Genomic DNA, 18,620 nt, shown 5'->3' with positions numbered 1-18,620 from the left:
TAGCACTTCATATGCATGGGCTCATTTATCCTCCTCAGCAACCCTATAAAAGGTCCACTTCTGATTTCTTCTTTTCAAATTATTTGAGAGGACCTTAAGACACTGAGAGAAGATTCAGTTAGCTATTGTTGTCATAATGCTGTGTAACAAATGACTACAGATTCTCCGCAGCAGAGAGCAGGAAGCACCGAGTTAGGCCATGCACCTCTGGGTTTACAGGAGGCTGGCTGCCCTAATGAGTTGGATTCAACTAGGGTGGTTCCGTTCCTTGTATTTTTCATCCCTTTGGGACCAGTGCCCTGGCTGGGGTATGTGCTTTTCATAGTGATGGTAGAGATAAAAAATAACAAAGTAACATATTTGGCCTCTTAAGACTCATAGCACTGGGACATCTCTCCACCTACATAAAACTTAGCCAAAGCAAGTCACATGGGTGAGCTTAAGGTCAAGCAATGGGAAGTATATGCTGCCCTAGACACAACCATTGCAAGTGGACGTAGAAAAGGGTCAAGAACTGGAACCCAAACTGGCTATGGAGCAGGGTTAGAATTTGAACTGAGGAAGCCTGGCTGTAAAACCTAAGTTCTTAGCAAAAGGCCGCTGTTGCTTTCTTAAAAACTTCAGTTTGTCCCTCCCCAGTCTGGTTGGATTAATGTAGACACACAAATGCAAATAAGCAAGGAAAGCTATTAACGAGAGGAAATGGTGGAGTTCCCCTAGTAGCTCAATGGTTAAGGAACCTAACTAGTATCCATGAGGATGAGGATTCAATCCCTGCCGTCACTCAGTAGGTTAAGGATCCTGTGTTTCTGTGAGCTGTGGTGTAGGTCAAAGATGTGCCTTGGATCCCGAGTAGCTGTGGTTGTGGTGTAGGCCGGCAGCTATACCTCTGATTCAACCCCTAGCCTGGGAACCTCCATATGCCGTGAGTGTGGCCCTAAAAAGGCAAAAAGAAAAAAAAAAAAGAAGAAAAGAAAAGAAAGAAATGATGGAAGAGTAAGAAATGGGACAGAGAAGGAGGCTGTGACTATAGCGCTCAATCACAATTATCAATATTCACTATTTATTGAATACTTGCTCAGATCTTACATCACCATTTCAGAGCCAACAAAATGTCCCATTATATCTCCTGATTGTCTATCTTGGTGTATGTCAAATGTTTTGAGGATCAAAGTCATGTTGAAACAGTATTCGGGAGATGTATCCCATCTTAGCAGCAAGCCTCACTTTGGACAGGTCAGAGGCACTAGGCTCCTTTTGGAAAGGATGCGGGGCCAGAAACAGCAGGATCTGACCAACGAGAAACAGCAAGCGCAAAGCCAAGAGTCGGGAACCAGATGCAGACAAATTGAGGGGACCAGTATGATTGGAAGAAGATAAAGGACAGTGGATAAAGAGTAGATGACTGAACACATAAGAAGTCTTTGCCTACCAGGGGCAGACAATCACATTTCTCTAAATTTGGACCTCAACTCAGAATAGATTACAGGTGGCAACTGCAAAAAATCTCACGAGAGAGCAACCCTTGCCAAGACCAGGCATCAAAACACCACCCTCCAGCAAGAAGCCAGTGAAGCCTGGAGAAAAGGTCAGGGTGAAAAGAGGTGACCTACTCCCCAGGCATCCAGTACTTTCCCACTGGGTTTATGACATTCTCCTTTTCATCCCTTCTTGGAAAGCAGTCTATTTGGATAACCTTAGACAGTGATCCTTTGGTCTCCATTTCATTATCCTCGTAACCGAAATATTTAAGAAGCTGCTGACCCCCACTCTTTGCTCCTCAGTGGATATGTGTGTGTCTCATCTCTGTGACACAGAAACCACCTTATCGAAGGAAAGGGGAAAAGAACCCAGATGGCCCACGGAGGACCAGAAGTGAACTGGGTCAGTCCAAGATAAAGGCAATAGGAGGGAGAGGAAAGAAAGTTCTTGCAAGAAAGAGACAAACTCTTTCTTCCTAGTAATATCAGGGAGGCTTGGGTCTCTGAGTAAGTGCAGTGGCCCAGGAGGCTTCCAAGAAGTGGATGTGTTTTGAAAAGAGTCACTTGTCTGTACTCTGCCTCCCTCCCTCCTTCTCCACCCCAGACTTCCAGGCCAGGTGTCTTTTTGTTTGTTTGTTTGTTTAATGGCTGCACCTGCAATGAAAGTTCCCAGGCTAGGGTTCTAATTGGAGCTGCAGCTGCCGGCCTATGCCACAGCCACAGCCACAGCGACACCAGATCTGAGCTGCATCTACGACCTATGCTATGGCTTCCGGATCCTTAAGCACGGGGCGAGACCAGGGATCAAACCCACATCCTCGCAGAGACCATGTTGTGTTCTTATCCTGCTGAACCTCAGTGGGAACTCCGCAGCTGTCTTTCTTAAGGGACAAACTCCTCTTCAGTGATCCCCCTGGGAAACATCTTACTGATCCCAGAGTGACAGGATGCTGAGAAACCAGAAGCTAAAAGAGAGTACTGGGACTATCTGACATACCCTACACACGGGGGAGGGCAGCTCCAGCTCAATATACTCACAAGTGCTTTACTTTTGATTGTTACTCTATGGTAACTGGAGCTCCTTTTCTGTGTTTTGGAAATTCCCATGAGAGAAGGGCTGGGGTAGTAAAAGTAATAGTCTTAACTCCTAACATTCGCTGAGCATTTGCTCTCTATCTGGGGAAGACGGTCGAGGGTGGACACGTGACTTTGTCCTGGAAAACCAACCTCATTCAAAGTGCTTTACAGGAGTTCCCGTCATGGCACAGTGGTTAACGAATCCGACTAGGAACCATGAGGTTGCGGGTTCGATCCCTGGCCTTGCTCAGTGGGTTAAGGATTTGGTGTTGCCGTGAGCTGTGGTGTAGGTCACAGACGCAGCTCGGATCTGGCTTTGCTGTGGCTCTGGTGTAGGCCGGTGGCTACAGCTCCGATTAGATCCCTAGCCTGGGAACGTCCATATGCTGCCAGTGAGGCCCTAGAACAGACAAAAAGACAAAAAAAAAAAAAAAAAAATTAAAATATGGAAAATTACTATTCCTGATAATATCTTTGGAGTTCCCATATCCTTCTCTTCATGAAATCCCTCTCTATATTTCTATTAGACAGATCAATAAATTCCCCCTTTTTACATGTAGAACAGACTCGTGGTTGCCAAGGAGAAGGGGGAGGAGTGGCATGGATGGGGAGTTTGGGGTTAGTAGATGCAAAATTATTACATTTAGAATGGATAAGCAATGAGGTCTTACGGTACAGCACAGGGAACTCTGTCCAGTCTCTTGGAATAGACCGTGATGGAAGATAATATAAGAAAGGAAAGGTATAAATACGTATGACTGGGTCATTTTGCTGTACAGAGGAAATTGGTACAACACTGTAAATCAACTATACTTTAATTTTTTTTTTAAATTCTATTTTTTGGTTTAAAGCCAGCCAGGCTCTTTGGGGTTCCGGTGCCTTGTATCTGAAGAAAAATCTGCCTAAAACACCTGGGTTCCTTGGAAGCAGGCACACCCCTCAGCCCTAGAGCTTGAGACCGCCATTTGTTCAAGAGCAGGATTCTGGGGATTTCCTCCAGTTGCCAGGGATGGCGGCCAACATCAGATGCTTGACTTTTTATTTTACGAGGCAAAGATCCAGAGACAACCAGGTGTTTCTTGACTGGGACTTTTTTCCCAGCCTCTTCATCCCCACTCTGAGAATTGGTTAGGTCAGGCTTGTCCCTGACTCTGCTGCTCCCCTACAAGCCCCTGGCTCCCAACTGGGCACCTCCACCCCATCCCGCCCTGCGCCATTCTGCCTCAATACTTTGAGGATGTTTTTAATCGCTAAAGCATAACTGAATGGGAAATCCATGGCTATTATCAGGATCTCCAATGAAAGAATGTGTCTTGCATAGAGCACAGATAATTTAAGCAATCAGAAACCCCAGACAAGATGGCAAAGTAAAAGGACTTAAGCTTACCCTCTGTCATGAAAACACTCCAATTACAGCTAACCGCTGAACAACCATCAATAAAATAGACTGGAAACTACCAAAAAAGATATCCTATATCCAAAGACAAAGAAAATAACTTAAGCAATCAGACCATTTGCAAGTACTGCTCCAGCTTTAAGACAAGTAGGTGAAACCTTCCCAGCCCCTACACCTGACGTGGCTCCTGAATTCACAGTTCTTCTGTTCTCAGCTCTGTGCTCGGGGCCTTGTGTGAAGCGTTTATTTACTCTTCTTTATTTTGAACTAGACTCTAAGATCCTTGACGGAATAGACTTTTGTCTTTTTACCTTTTACCGCCTTTTACCCAAGAAAATAAGTCAAGGTACTCCCTGCCTACCCAGTAGCATCTTTATCTTAACAATAAGCCAGGAGTTCCCATCGTGGCGCAGTGGTTAACGAATCCGACTAGGAACCATGAGGTTGCGGGTTCGGTCCCTGCCCTTGCTCAGTGGGTTAACGATCCGGCGTTGCCGTGAGCTGTGGTGTAGGTTGCAGACGCGGCTTGGATCCCGCGTTGCTGTGGCTCTGGCGTAGGCCAGTGGCTACAGCTCTGATTCGACCCCTAGCCTGGGAACCTCCATATGCCGCAGGAGCGGCCCAAGAAATAGCAACAACAACAACAACAAAAAGACAAAAGACAAAAAAAAAAACCCCCAAAAAACCAATAAGCCAAATGCTCCAGTTTAGTGGTTTCCAAAGAGTGTTTCCTGGCGTTGCAACATCACCATCACCTGAAAAGTTGGTAGCAATGCAAATTCTTGGGCCCCACTTGCTGACACAGAAACTGAGCTGAAGCCCAGCAAGCCACGTTTCACAAGCCTTCCAGATGATTCTGACGCTTGCCAGCACTACTGAGAACAGCTGCCCTAGTCTTTTGCTCTTCAGTGTGTCCTAGTCCGAGTACCAGTAAGCAGCAGCCTTGCCTGGGAGCTGGTTAAACACAAAAAATTTCATGCTCCATCACATATCTACAGCTAGTGGCCTGAGAATCTGTGTTTGAACCCGCTTTCCAGGCGATTGGTGTACGTTAAAGTTTCAAGAGCATCAGATTACCTGGGGATCTTGTTAAATCCAAGGTCTGATGCCTGAGAATTGGAATTTTTAACAAGCTCCCAAGTGAGACTGACGCTGCTGGTCCGTGGACCACACTCTGAGTAGTGAGGGCCCAGAGAGAAAACAGAAAGTGCTCCATGACTGCAGGGAAATTCGGGGCGGGGGGTGGTTAGGGCAGAGAAACATCCAGATCCACTCACTGTTCATGCCTCTCCCCAGAGTAGGCTGAACAGTGCTGTTTTGATCTGATTTTTATATCATGCTTTAAGGAAAAATTTTAATTTGAAATAAGAATTCTGCTGCAAAACAAATTTAAGCAACTGCATTACAGAAAATAGTCAACCTTTAAAGTGATAGACTTGTAAACCTAATTCTAAATTAAATGTCATAGGGTAAATTAGTGTGTGTGCAGGAAGAAGCTGGTGGATATTATTTTTTTCAACTTTTTTAAAGCTTTACCGAGTTTCTATTTTAAATTAAGACTTCAAATGTGAAATTGAAATGAAGGGTGGCTTGTTCGTGAAGACTTGATTTTTTTTTCTTTCCCCCATTGGTCAAGATTTATTTTTTGCAACCTAAGGGTATGATCATACTAGTTTCTGTCTTATACCACGTTTCTTGGCCCTGGAGACCTGATTTAAAGTTGGGAAACAAACCTTACATTTCCACTGACACTTCTATGCCACAATTTTGCATTTCCTACTCTCTGCCTGAAGTGTGATGACTCATCATTTTTCCATTTTGCTTCCCTTTGGGCTCCAGGGATCTGTAGGTCCGTATTCAGCATTGCTCTGTTACCCCTTTTTTGATAGGGATGAGATTAAGGTACTTAAGACAAATTCTCATGTTCTTATCATACCACAGTTTTTCTGTTCAGCCACTCACCGTAATTTCAACCCTTCTTTTCCCACATCTCCATACTCAAATAGACCCCATATGGAATCTTTCTGAACAAACTTTCAGATTTCTATCTCTTTGTTTCCTGTTTTATGGTCACCAACTCAACCGAAGTCTTCTTCAATTACATGGGCACAATATATTTTCTGAACTGTTTGCCTTAGATGTTTTCCCTCCAACCCTCTCATTCTAATTCATCCTTCCAGACTAATCTTTACACAACAGGTGTTTACCATCTCTGTGCATGGGTGCTCCCTGCAGCCTATAGGAATAATGTCTAAACTCCTGTCCAGCATTCAGGACCTTCATCCAACTGATTCTGACTTGACTTTCCACCTCTCCTTCTCAGGACTCTCTCTACCTCATCAACTGGATTTTTTTTGGTGGGGGGGGGAGGTTCAACAGTGAATACATATTCCTCCTTGCCTCCTCTTTGTTTATGTGGTTGCTTTTGCTCCATTTATGGAAAGAGAGAAAATTATTCTCTCTCTCTCTCTCTTTTTTTTTTTTTTTTTTTTGCTTTTTGGGGCCATACCTGCAGCATATGGAGGTTCCCAGGCTAGGGGTCAGATAGGTGCCGTACCTGCCAGTCTACACCACAGCCACAGCAATGCAGGATCTGAGCCGAGTCTGTGATCTGCACCTCAGCTCATGGCAATGCCAACTCCTCAACCCACTAAGCGAGGCCAAGGATGGAACCCACGTCCTCATTGGTGCCAGTCAGACTCACTAACCACTGAGCCAAGACAGGAACTCCAGATTGTTCATTTTTTGTTTACACCATTTTTAGAGTTGACCTGCACCAATATATGTTTTTTAAAAGAATATATTCTCAGAAAAAAACCTACTAAGAGGTCCAGGGGAAAGGAACACACAGGTAGGAAAGGAGTTAATACACTCACATTTAAGCTCTTTGCAGCCTTATTTTTTATTGTTATTATTTTAAATGAATGACTCCTTAGAAAGAAATAATATTTCTTTTTCAGAGTAGCTAAGAAAAAGACCACGCAGTCTGATTATGGCAGAGTAGAAAACTGTTGTAAGTGGCTATTATTTTCTCATAAAATCTTACAATAACACCAGATACTTCAAAATTTACAAGTCTGTAACGCCTAATCTTTTTTTACTGTGCCTTTAATACAGATCAGATTGGAAATGCCTATGTTTTCCTAAATGCCTATGTTTTCCGGAAAGTCTTTTCCGGAACAAGATTCCACATGTTCCAGAATGATAACACCTTCAAAATAAAAATATTTTTGTGGAGTTCCCGTCGTGGCGCAGTGGTTAACGAATCTGACTAGGAACCATGAGGTTGCGGGTTCGGTCCCTGCCTCAGTGGGTTAACGATCCGGTGTTGCCGTGAGCTGTGGTGTAGGTTGCAGACACGGCTCGGATCCCGCGTTGCTGTGGCTCTGGCGTAGGCCAGTGGCTACAGCTCCGATTGGACCCCTAGCCTGGGAACCTCCATATGCCGCGGGAGCAGCCCAAAGAAATAGCAAAAAGACAAAAAAAAAAAAAAAAATTTTGTCCACATAATGTCATCCCCAGGCATATTCTGAATATTAAATAATAGCAATACTTTTGTTAAAGATCATTTTAGGAAATTAAGAATGTATTATATTTTGGTAACAATTCCCAAGGGAGTTGTCCTATGTTGGATTCCCCAAAGGTAAACACAGAAGTGAGGATTCATGTACAAGTGACTTATTCAGGAGGTTCTGTCAAGAGAAACTGACTCAGGACAAGGAGAGGCAGGAAGCCAAGCATGGGTATAACCTCAGAGAAATTTCTTTGGAAGGTGACGTCAACCTATCCTATAGTATCTCTGGGACATGAGTTACACTTTGGAGTTTTCCCCAACCTGTTGCAAGAGACTGTGCTTTCATACTCCTGGACCCATCAGTTACCATCCAGGCAAGGGTGGGAGTTTCTGGTGGTGGGTGAAACTCCCATCTAACTCTCTGAGGCTACAGGCAACCTATATGCCACAGCCCAAGGGCTGTCATTGGAAAAGGTCACATAGGTGTGAGCTGCTGGAGGCAAGCAGAAGGGACATTAAGAGATGCAAGAGAAGGGACCTGAAGGGATCTGGATGAAGTACCAGCAGTGGCCACTAGTCAGTACTTCTAACATCCTAGAACCAGAAGATTCCTAGCCCAAGAAATTATTTCTTCAGTGAACAATGATTAAGAAGAGGATGGGAACTAGAGACTCTCCTACTAAGTGAAGTAAGTCAGAAAGAGAAAGACAAATACCATATGATATCACTTATATCTGGAATCTAATATGCGGCACAAATGAACCTTTCCACAGAAAGGAAAATCATGGACTTGGAGAAGAGACTTGTGGTTGCCAAGGGGGAGAGGGAGGGAGCGGAATGGATTGGGAACTTGGGGTTAATAGATGCAGACTATTGCCTTTGGAATGGACAAGCAATGAGATCCTGCTGTATAGCACTGGGAATTATATCTAGTCACTTATGATAGAGCATGATAATGTGAGAAAAAAGAATCTATACATGTATGTGTAACTGCGTCACCATGCTGTTCAGTAGAAAATTGACAGAACACCGTAAGCCAGCTATAATGAAAAAAAATTATATATTAAAATATATATATATGGGAGTTCCAGTCATGGCTCAGTGGAAACGAATTTGACTATCATTCATGAGGATGCAGGTTCGATCCCTGGCCTAGATCAGTGGGTTAAGGATCCGGCATTGCTGTGAGCTGTGGCGTAGGTCACAGATTCAGTTCAGATCTGGTGTTGCTGTGGCTGTGGCATAGGCTGGCAGATGCAACTCCGATTCGACCCCTAGCCTCGGAACCTCCATATGCCATGGGTGCAATCCTAAAAAGCCAAAAAAAAACCAAACCAAAACAAAACAAAAACAAACAAACCAGTGTGACCATAGGCATGCCTCTTACTTTCTCTTTATCTCAGCTTGTTCATCAAATTAATAAAAGTACCTAACTGAGGATTCTTATGAGTGTTACACAAAGTAATACACATAAAGGATCCTAATCACAGAATTAGTATCAAATTCATAATTATTAATTTAATATTTTAAACTCTTTTGTATTTAGTATTACAATTTTATATATTCTTGGGCAGTGGGCTTCTCTTAGTACCATGGTAACTTTCTACCAGATTCAAATTATATGTAGAAGGTAAAAATAATACCAGGTGATATGAAGAATATATTTTCAGTAATGTACAAGGAGATTGCTTAATTGCATAAGAAAAAGAAAGGAAACAGGAGCTTGGTCATACATAATGGAAACAAAGATAAATTTAGACACTGATATAGAAAAAAAGTTAGAGCCAGAAGCTTGAATTCCACCTGAGTTTATCATCTTGCATTATTTTAAACTCTAAATTCACCTATAAGTCAAGAAGATGTCACTCCTTTGTAGGAATGGTTACAGGGGGGAAAAAGCATCAACCAAATTTGGTGGAAATTTCTTTCTAACTGAGAATGAGTAACGAGTAACCAACTGAGTAACCAACTGAGAATGCAACATCTTCAAACTTGGGAGCAAGGGAAACCCGAGTAATCCTGCTGTTCATGGTGTTTCCTGGGTTGCAGGTGTTTATATCCTGTCTCCAACTCAGGGCTTTCATGTCTTCTAACACTTATGAAACAGCCACAGCTAACTTCCTAGCTTTAAATTAGCATAAAATCAAACCCCTGACCCAACAGAACCTCAGCAGCGCAGGATACTTTCAGGACTGCATTGGTTGCATCAGTTGTGACGTTTTCCCAAACTATTTCCATTTAAGACCCAAAAGTGGACAGCATCCTTGAGAAAGATCAGTGTGACCATGCCATCACTGTTCTAGCCTTGCCCTTAGCCTTTCACAAAGAAGTAGCCTTTCACGGAGTTCCCGTCATGGCTCAGTGGTCAACAAATCTGACTAGGAACCATGAGGTTGCAGGTTTGATCCCTGGCCTCGCTCAATGAGTTCAGGATCTGACATTGCCATGAGCTGTGGTGTAGGCTTCAGACACAGCTTGGATCCCAGCATTGCTGTGCCAGTGGTGTAGGCTACAGCTCCGATTAGACCCCTAGCCTGTGAACCTCCATATACCACGGATGTAGCCCTAAAAAGACAAAACAAAACAAAACAAAACGAAAAAACAAATAGCCTTTCACTTCAGAAGAAACAAACGTGTCATGGCCCTCCGTCTTGCATACCCTCAGAGCCATGTGAAGACCCCCGAGAAAGCTATGATTGTGTCTTAGACTTCTGGAAGGATCCCTGTGGGAGGTTTCAGGCATGCTGAGAGCTTACATTTCCATCTGTTCCCTTCCAACCTTATTGGGCTGTGGAATCAATCTTTAGACATGAATGAAGCTTTGCAGATCAGAGCTCCTATAGTACGCAGAGGTCCAAATTGCTAACAGACCGCCTTAGGAAGTAAAATGAGGGCGAGATTAAAGCTGATAACCTGAGTCTCAAGCCACAGCTACTCAGCTCTCATCCTGAACATGGCAGTGGTGGCCATGCTAGTTTTCTTTCCGCCCAGGCTGACCACTGAGGAAACCCAACCGTTTTCTCCTGACAATGCCACAATTGTGGAGCTGGCATTTTTATGTAAATAGCTGTGCTCTGATTCATTAAGCCCCAGGGCCCCTGACATTTTCCTTTCTGACCCTTATCAGCCACACACGGGCAAAACATGAAGAAATAAAGAGGACAAAGAAAGGCAATAAAAGGGTTACAACCAAGAAGTATACTGTGACCACGACCAACAAGGAAATTCGGAAATGGGTGACTGAACACCCAAGGATGCCCTGTCAGCCGGTCACAGCGACAACATTTGTTCAAAGCCTGACAAGTGCTTAGCGCCATTTCAAGGTGTCACTTAGAGATACATGGGCAGTGACAGCCATGGATGCTACCAGAAGAGCACGTAGAGTAAAACAGACAAGACGGGGAGTTCCCGTCGTGGCGCAGTAGTTAACGAATCTGACTAGGAACCATGAGGTTGCGGGTTCGGTCCCTGCCCTTGCTCAGTGGGTTAACGATCCGGCGTTGCTGTGAGCTGTGGTGTAGGTTGCAGACATGGCTCGGATCCCGCGTTGCTGTGGCTCTGGCGTAGGCCGGTGGCTACAGCTCCGATTCAACCCCTAGCCTGGGAACCTCCATGTGCCGCGGGAGCGGCCCAAAGAAATAGCAAAAAGACCCCCCCCCCCAAAAAAATAAATAAATAAAACAGACAAGACGGTCCAATTAAGTCTGAGTATCTGTAAACACACGATCTGGCCCTTGCTTATCTCTCTGCTTACTTTTCATTTCTCTTATAGCACCTGTCACCAGCTGCACTATTTAGTTTATGTATTTGGGTTCTTGACTATCACAGCTCCTCTGCGTTGAGATTTGCCTGGTGTGTAGCTGTGTCCATTCCAATCAGTCTCACCCCCAGAACAGAAATTCCAGGAGCACAAGGACCATGTCCACCTTATTCACCACTGTAACCCCAGAGCCTAGCAAAAGGTACCTTGTAGAGTTTCAAAAAATGTTCTCGAATAAATAAATACCATACTAAACACGTAAATAAAACCAGCATCAGCTATCTAGAGAGATCATATAACTCTGTCTTCTGAATCCTGCTGCTAACACAATTACATGAAATTAAGTATGAACTTGGGTTAAAGGCACGAGCAAAATTTTCAAAGAATTTAGATGGAGGGGAAAAAAAAAAAAAAAAAAAAAAAAAAAAAAACCACCTCTCTAGACCCCACCCCTCTACCCTGAAAGTGACCACAGATAGAAAAGTGAGCACAGCCAAGATCAGCAGAACTTCCTAGCCAACCTATAGGTTTGTGAGCCACTGAATTATGGAGGGGTTTGGTTTGTAGCGTTATTGTAGCAATAACAAATATTACACTCTTTTAGAATAATAAAAATTCATTACCAGCAGAACAAACATTAAAATGCAAAGATAATTCATCTTTATTGAAATAGAAGTTATTTCTAGCTATTTGGTTCCTCCAGAGCCACAAACACCCTTCATGTAGCCATCCCCACATCATGTGGGCTGAGGGGACCAGAGGAGGATGCACTTAGAGGAGAGACGTGAAGGACATTAGCAAGCTCAGCACCACAGCAGTAGACGTCACCTTTCCAGCCCTGCTTGCGGACCAGTATTTCTCGTATACATCATCCAGGACTGAAAGCACAGCCTCCATGGTTTCCTCACAGGTGGCCTGGATCTGAGCCTCTGGCAGGACAAATCCATAGGTCCCATTGTCCCTCAGCTCAAATGTGTATGAGAAGGGGATCCCGATGTCCCGGGCCCAGTCTCTTGAAGACCCGGAGGTGGCATCTACAAATGAAAACATGAAGGCCGAGTTACACGCTGTCCTGTGAAAGGACAGCTTTCTATGGCCATTTCATGGAATAAAGGTTCAATCCAGCAAAATAAATCAACTCTTTCATATTAGGATCTATGGAGAGCTGTCTTCTCCCTCTCCTTGATATTAAGCCCCTGTAGGGTAGGAATTACATCTTGTTCAGCTTCTGTCTCCACTCGCCACCCCCACAATACCTGGCATTATGCCTGGTACATGGCAGAGGTTTGGTTAAAGTTTCTCAGCTGAATCAAAGACAAGATAATCTAATATTGGAAGGTAAGGGTGAAGTGACATGTAAAGGAACAGAAACAAAATGTCCAATAGGAAAGATATTAGGAAAATATCATCTTGCTGGTCTTCCAGGGGTTGGAGGAAGTGGAGGTTGGGGATGCAGAAAGCCGTGCACTCTCTTTTCAACTGCATTCTTTTTTTTTTAAAGTCTTCACTCCAGCCCCACCTGCTTTGCTTTCTTAGCCTGATGGTCCTCTGGGAACTGAATCAACTGACCAAGGGTCCCTGGAAAATGTCTTTCCCGTTAACTCCTTTGCCTTCTCACCGCCAGCTCCTTTTAACTGAAGCCAGAACAAGTTCTGGTCTGAGCCAGTTTATTAATTTTTGCTTTTAGCTCACACCTTATCCCTAGAGAGCACAATTCTGGATTTGTACAGACTCCCTTTTATCCTTGGTCATTTTGGTTTGCACAATTTCCTGTTGATCCAAGGAACTCTTCTATCCTGTCCACCCCACTCCCCAAAGTCCACTGACTTCTTTTGTGCCTTAGATACTATTGAAGAGGTGAAAAAAAAAAGATACTTACATAAAATATCTGCACTTGATCCAACTCTATAATTGGTTCCATGCTTTGCTTTCAATGCATTTGCTGCCTTCTGTCCAACTTGGAGCTGTAGGTGGGAAATGCAGAGACAGATATCTGGTGTTAAAAATAAATCCAACAATCCAGAGGGTTTGCTATTCTGTCCAACTCCATCCTCAGAGTTCCAGACCATCTTTCTTATTTCCCATTGAACATCTATACCTAGGTAGCTTGCTGGTACTTTAGACTCAACATACTCAAGCCCAATTCCATCCTCTCCCCCACTAAAAAGTCTGCTTTGATTTTCATAGTTCCGGTCTATCATGTACCCCCAACATGTGAAAATCCTACAGTCATCTTTGACTCTTCTCTCCTATAGTTACCAAGTTGTATTTCCAGGACCATCACTCTCTTTCAGTCTTATTACCTCTGGAAATGGACTATCGTCATCTTCTAACAAGTTTTCCTTCCTCTTGCCAATCATTAATCCCAGTGGATCTCCCCTGACTTCCAGGTGAACCTTTGTAGAGCAGGACAATATCATGGTGCTGCTGAAAAACCTTCAGTATCTCTCAGTTGCCCAATGCATTTATGCACACTTCTCAGTCTAGTATTTGAGATCCTGTACAATATGGACCTAACTCACTTTCCCAACATCATATTCTCTAGATCCCACCCTAGGATATAATCAAAGTCAAGTTCTCCCATAGGTCCCCAGACATGTCCCATGTTCCTCAGGATCTCTGACTTTTCTCAGAATATTCCCTCTACCTGGTATGCCTTGCCTCTTGCCTTTCACCTCTTATCTCTGTCTCTTGAGATTCTATGCAACCTCAAAGGAACTTCTCAAATGCTAACTTCTCTGTGGGCTTTTCTTGATTGCCCCAACTGGATTCTCTCTCCTCAGTTTTTTCCTCCAATAGGCTTTTTTTTCATACTTCTCATATTACAACCCTCTTATTTTTCCTTTAAGGTGTTTGATACTTTCTCTTGGGCTCGTAGAATTTCAGAGCAGGAAACGACACCCTTTCCCACACCTACCACCATGTTGCCTTACGGCCCTGGAAATTCCTCCGAGCTAGATGATTTCTAAAGTCTCAGCCTTGCTCTCTGCAGACCCTTTCCTGAGGTCAGAGTCACTCACTGAGGTCCTAGTATATTGATTGTGTTTATTGGCCTTCTGATAAATGTCCTCGCATACCCTTTTGACAATCTAAGTAATCCCCACTCTAGACTCCCGAATGCTATATCCCACCCACCTGATGGTATATTACACTACTTCCCATTAGGTTCTACCCAAACACCAAAATCTCCTCGGCCACTCCCTGCCTGGACTATGATCCGCCATTGCGCTTTAGTGTAGCCTGGCTGCACTTACAGGTGCATCAGCTCCCCTGAGTTCTGACTAGTTACAGGTCTCGTTTTAGATTCTGTGCCTCCTTTCCTGGTCCTATGCTGTCCAACTGAATCCAAAGGTGTGACAGGGTGGTACCTGGGTAGAGCGGGGTTAGGCACCAGGAAATTCAAAAGGAAGAGTAGAAGAGGCAGTTAAGTTGGGGTGGGGTGGGGAGAGGTCATTTGCTGCAGTGGTAGGACTCGGAACGTTCTGTGTGTACTAAGATACATTACACTGAACATATTTGCCAGATTTTTGCCTCCTTTCTACTCACTACTAAGAATTTTACCTCCTCTCTCTTTTTGTGAAGATTCTAATCTGCCTTAGTACTTGGGCTTGCATTGTCCAGAACTGAGATGATGGGTAGGAAAGGCTAAAGAGGTACAAAGAATAAAGCTGGTTTTAATCATTTACATTGGGAAGAGGTAGAAGAGCTGTTTGTAGAAAGAAGAGGAAATTATAAGAAGGAGAAGAGAGTCAGAAAGGGGATTTCTGGAGAGAAAAATTCTAGTACAGAAATAAGGATGAAGAGTGGAGAGAAAGGATTCAGGGTAGATGCTACGTGTGAGTGAAAATTAAGAGCATGAAGCCTGGGGCAAGAGTTGCTAAGAGTTACCAGCTATAATCCTTTCAGAAGTTCTTCAAGAGTCTCTGGTAGAGCTATGACTTGCTTTTCTTTATTTCTAATTCCCATGTGTTTCTGTGTTTCTTTGAATGAAACTCCATGCTAGCTGGTCCATGTGGGATCTTAACTGTTATTGGGTTACATGGAACAGCTCCAGGCTACATTTTGTATTCACATGATTCCTTGCATTCTTTTTTCTTTCCTGCAGCTCACCCCAGACCATGACTTTCTTCCCATTGCCAGCCTGTGCTTATTTTAACCTATAGAGTTCCCTTTCCTCAAATCCTGGCTGTGGAGTGGGAACAAGTCTTCCCAGGTACCTCTTCTTTATTGAGAAAAGAGTCTTTTTTTTTTTTTTTAATGATTCCATCAATAATTACTATGGGCAAGAAAATAGGGTTAAGAAACATAACATATATGGGAAGCACACAGTTTTGATCCTTAGCTCATGGGCTTGGTCCTTTCTGATAAGATGAAATGGAGAGCCCCTAGACTCTGCCTTCTCTCTCTAGGGGTGGAACACCTGAGTATTTTTCTCCTCCTTTTGACCCTATACTACAAGGCCATTCAGAGCCAAATACTCTGCTGTCCTTCTTCTCAGCCTAAAGGTATTTTCTAGTCAAAATAATAAAAATCCCTTAGCAAGTAGTACATAATTTACATGGCTGAATTATGCCTGCTTAATAACCTCTTTGCTGAGCTCAGAGAATTTCCTATAGGTATATATTCACAAGCAAGCTCTCGAAAAGATTGATTATGGCCCTGGCATGTGTGTGGGAGGATGGAGCTTGGAATGGGATCCAGGGGTTGATACGGAAGGAGTTCAAATGGGAAGAATGTCAGCATTTGAAACATGAGACTTCTGATAGCTATTCTAATTTCCAGAGCGTTGAGAATGAGGCTATAAATAGTGATGTTTCCGCTACTTAGTGATTGCCAAGTTGTCTATCATGCAGTATAATATTTATCATGATTTCTACAAATTTTGGGTTTTGTAAATATATAGAGATTAATTACTAGTCTCTCGTGGCTGTAAATAGTACCAGAAATGGAAATCTCCTTGAACAGTTGTGATTCTGTCTTTGTGAACTCTATGAAAGCTTTCCACCAAGAACCTAAAAATGCTGCTGACTAACCTCAATGCGTTTGATACACGGTGGCAAAATTTTCACAGGCTCTTATGGAAAAATCTTAATGATGAATGTTATGCTAAGTCTTCAGTACCTGAGACTGTAAGAGATACAGAATTGAAGAAGTCTTTCTCAATTCAATTTACCAATCTCTATGTATATCACTAAAGGACTGTCAGTCATTTCCACCTTGGCAGTCCACCTTCCAGTAGCTGTAATATCAGTGTCTCCTCTAGCCTCTGGCTGGAGGACTCTAACCAGACCGCCAATTAGCAACACAAGAACCCGTGGCCTTTGAATACAAGCCTTGCAAAATGGCCCTGTAGTATCTGTTTTTCTGAACCAAATAAGAGAATAAAATTCCCTAGAAAAATGTTAGGGTATACAAGCCTCTTTTTTCTGCTGGTGGAAGGCCTGTCCCATCAAAGATCTAGAATGGTTTGTATTTGGTGGCTCATTTGTGTTTGTCACGGAACCCTTTATGCAGAAAGTAGACATCTATGGCAAATACCATCACAGGAACTGGGAAATAAGGTGGCTTCTAGGCTTCTTGACTGATATCTCTGTTTCTAAAAATTACTGAATAAATACAACTTCTGGGGCACAGAAATGAGGAGAAAATAGGACAAGCGGCCTGGACATCTAAGTCATCAGAGACTGCAAACCTTCCTGAGCAGAGGTGGGCAGTGTTATTGGTCAGATGAAGGTGGCCCGTGGAGTCCGAGGGCATGAGTTCTAACCCAGGCTCCACCATTTGCTGTCTGGCAAGGGCTTTAGAAAAACAATGGATGCAAGATCTTAATTTCCACATTTCCCAGGTTATGAGGAAATGTGACAATGTGAAATGAGATAATGGCCATGAAATTTCCTTGTACTTTTTAGGTCTTTTTTTTTTTTTTTTTTTTTTTGTCTTTTTAGGGCTGCAATCGCAGCACATGGAGTTTTCCAGCCTACGGGTCCAATCGGAGCTGTAGCTGTCAGCCTACGCCAGAGCCACAGCAACATGGGGTCCGAGCCACGTCTGTGACCCACACCACAGCTCATGGCAACACCAGATCCTTAACCCACTGAGCGAGGCCAGGAATTGAGCCTGCATCCTCACGGATGCTAGTCAGGTTTGTTAACCCCTGAGCCATGACGGGAACTCCTCCTTGTACTTTTTAAATTTCCAGGTAAATGTTAGCTATTTCCCACATTTTGCAAAATAAACAAAAATTCCAGGAAAGATATTAGAGGTGCTGCTGGGTATTTATCTGCTGGGGGAAGTGCTCCTTTCAGCATAGTTTTTTTTTTTTTTTTTTTTTTTTGTGCCTGGAACTGTGTTCTGTGGGAGAGGCCCAGGAGGAATAGCAGGGTCAATGGGCCGCCAGGTTTCTGTGATCTTAAGAACGGAAAGAGCTTAAGCCTCATCCAGTCCAGTGTGTGCTGATAATGAAGAGCTTGTTTTAAACAGAATGTCTCAAGATGTACAGATAATAACAAGTACTGGTGAGAATGTAGAGATAGTAGAACTCTTGCTCATTATTGGAGGGATGGATGTGGTGCACTGGCTGTGGAAAAGAGGACCATGGCTTCTCAAAATGTTGACAATTGAATTACCATATGATTCAGCAGTTCTACTTCTGGGTATATACCCCCAAAGAATTGAAAGTGGGATCTCAGAGATGTTTGTCCACTATGGTCATAGCTGCATTATTTCCAACAGGCAAAAGGTGGAAACAATTCATACGCCCATTGATGGATGAATGGCTAAATAAAATATGGTGCCCACATACAGTGGAATATTATCCGGCCTTAAAAAGAAAGGAAATTCTGACACATGATGAAACAGGGATGAAGCTTCAAGACATCATGCTTAGTGAAATAAGCTAGTCATAAAAAGAGAGATACTGTTTGATTCCATTTATATGAGGGACCTAGAGTGGTCAGACTCACAGAGAAAGCAGAAGGGTAGTTGCCAGGGGCAAGGGGAATGTGGAGTTATTATAATTATAATTATAATTATTATTATTTTGTCTTTTTAGGACCACATGGAGGTTCCCAGGCTAGGGCTCAAATCAAAGCCTACACCACAGCCACAGCAACGCAGGATCTGAGTCGCGTCTGCCACCTACACCACAGTTCATGGCAACGCCAGATCCTTAACACAGGAATTGAACCCAAGTCCTCATGGACACTAGTTGGGTCCGTTAACCACTGAGCCACCATGGGAACTCCTGGGAGTTACTGTTTAAGGGGCATAGAGTTTGTATTATGCAAGATGAGACTTTTGCAGATTAGTTGCACAATAATGTGAATATATGTAACACTACTGAACCGTCTTTTTAAAAATGGTTAAGATAGGACTTCCCGTCATGGCGCAGTG

General features: G+C 43.4%; 1 protein-coding gene across 1 annotated transcript in view; it reads right to left on the bottom strand.

The window, feature by feature from the left end:
- Positions 1 to 11,999: 11,999 nt before the first annotated feature.
- The window catches only part of CPO (carboxypeptidase O), a 29,247-nt gene continuing 22,626 nt past the window's right edge, over positions 12,000 to 18,620 (bottom strand). The window contains exons 8-9 of the mRNA XM_003359621.5: positions 13,108 to 13,192; positions 12,000 to 12,262 (exon numbers count right to left, since the gene is read on the bottom strand). Coding sequence (XP_003359669.2) covers positions 12,000 to 12,262; positions 13,108 to 13,192 — 348 coding nt within the window. The remainder of the gene's footprint in view (positions 12,263 to 13,107; positions 13,193 to 18,620) is intronic.

The sequence above is a fragment of the Sus scrofa genome, chromosome 15, assembly GCF_054392235.1.
Source record: "Sus scrofa isolate SSC_HxYL_T2T_F1_AM1 chromosome 15, Sscrofa_HxYL_maternal_Yorkshire_Landrace_v2.0, whole genome shotgun sequence".
Lineage (NCBI taxonomy): Eukaryota > Metazoa > Chordata > Mammalia > Artiodactyla > Suidae > Sus > Sus scrofa.
The sequence above is the reverse complement of the archived record's forward strand: the minus strand, read 5'-3'. Positions and strand labels throughout refer to the sequence as shown.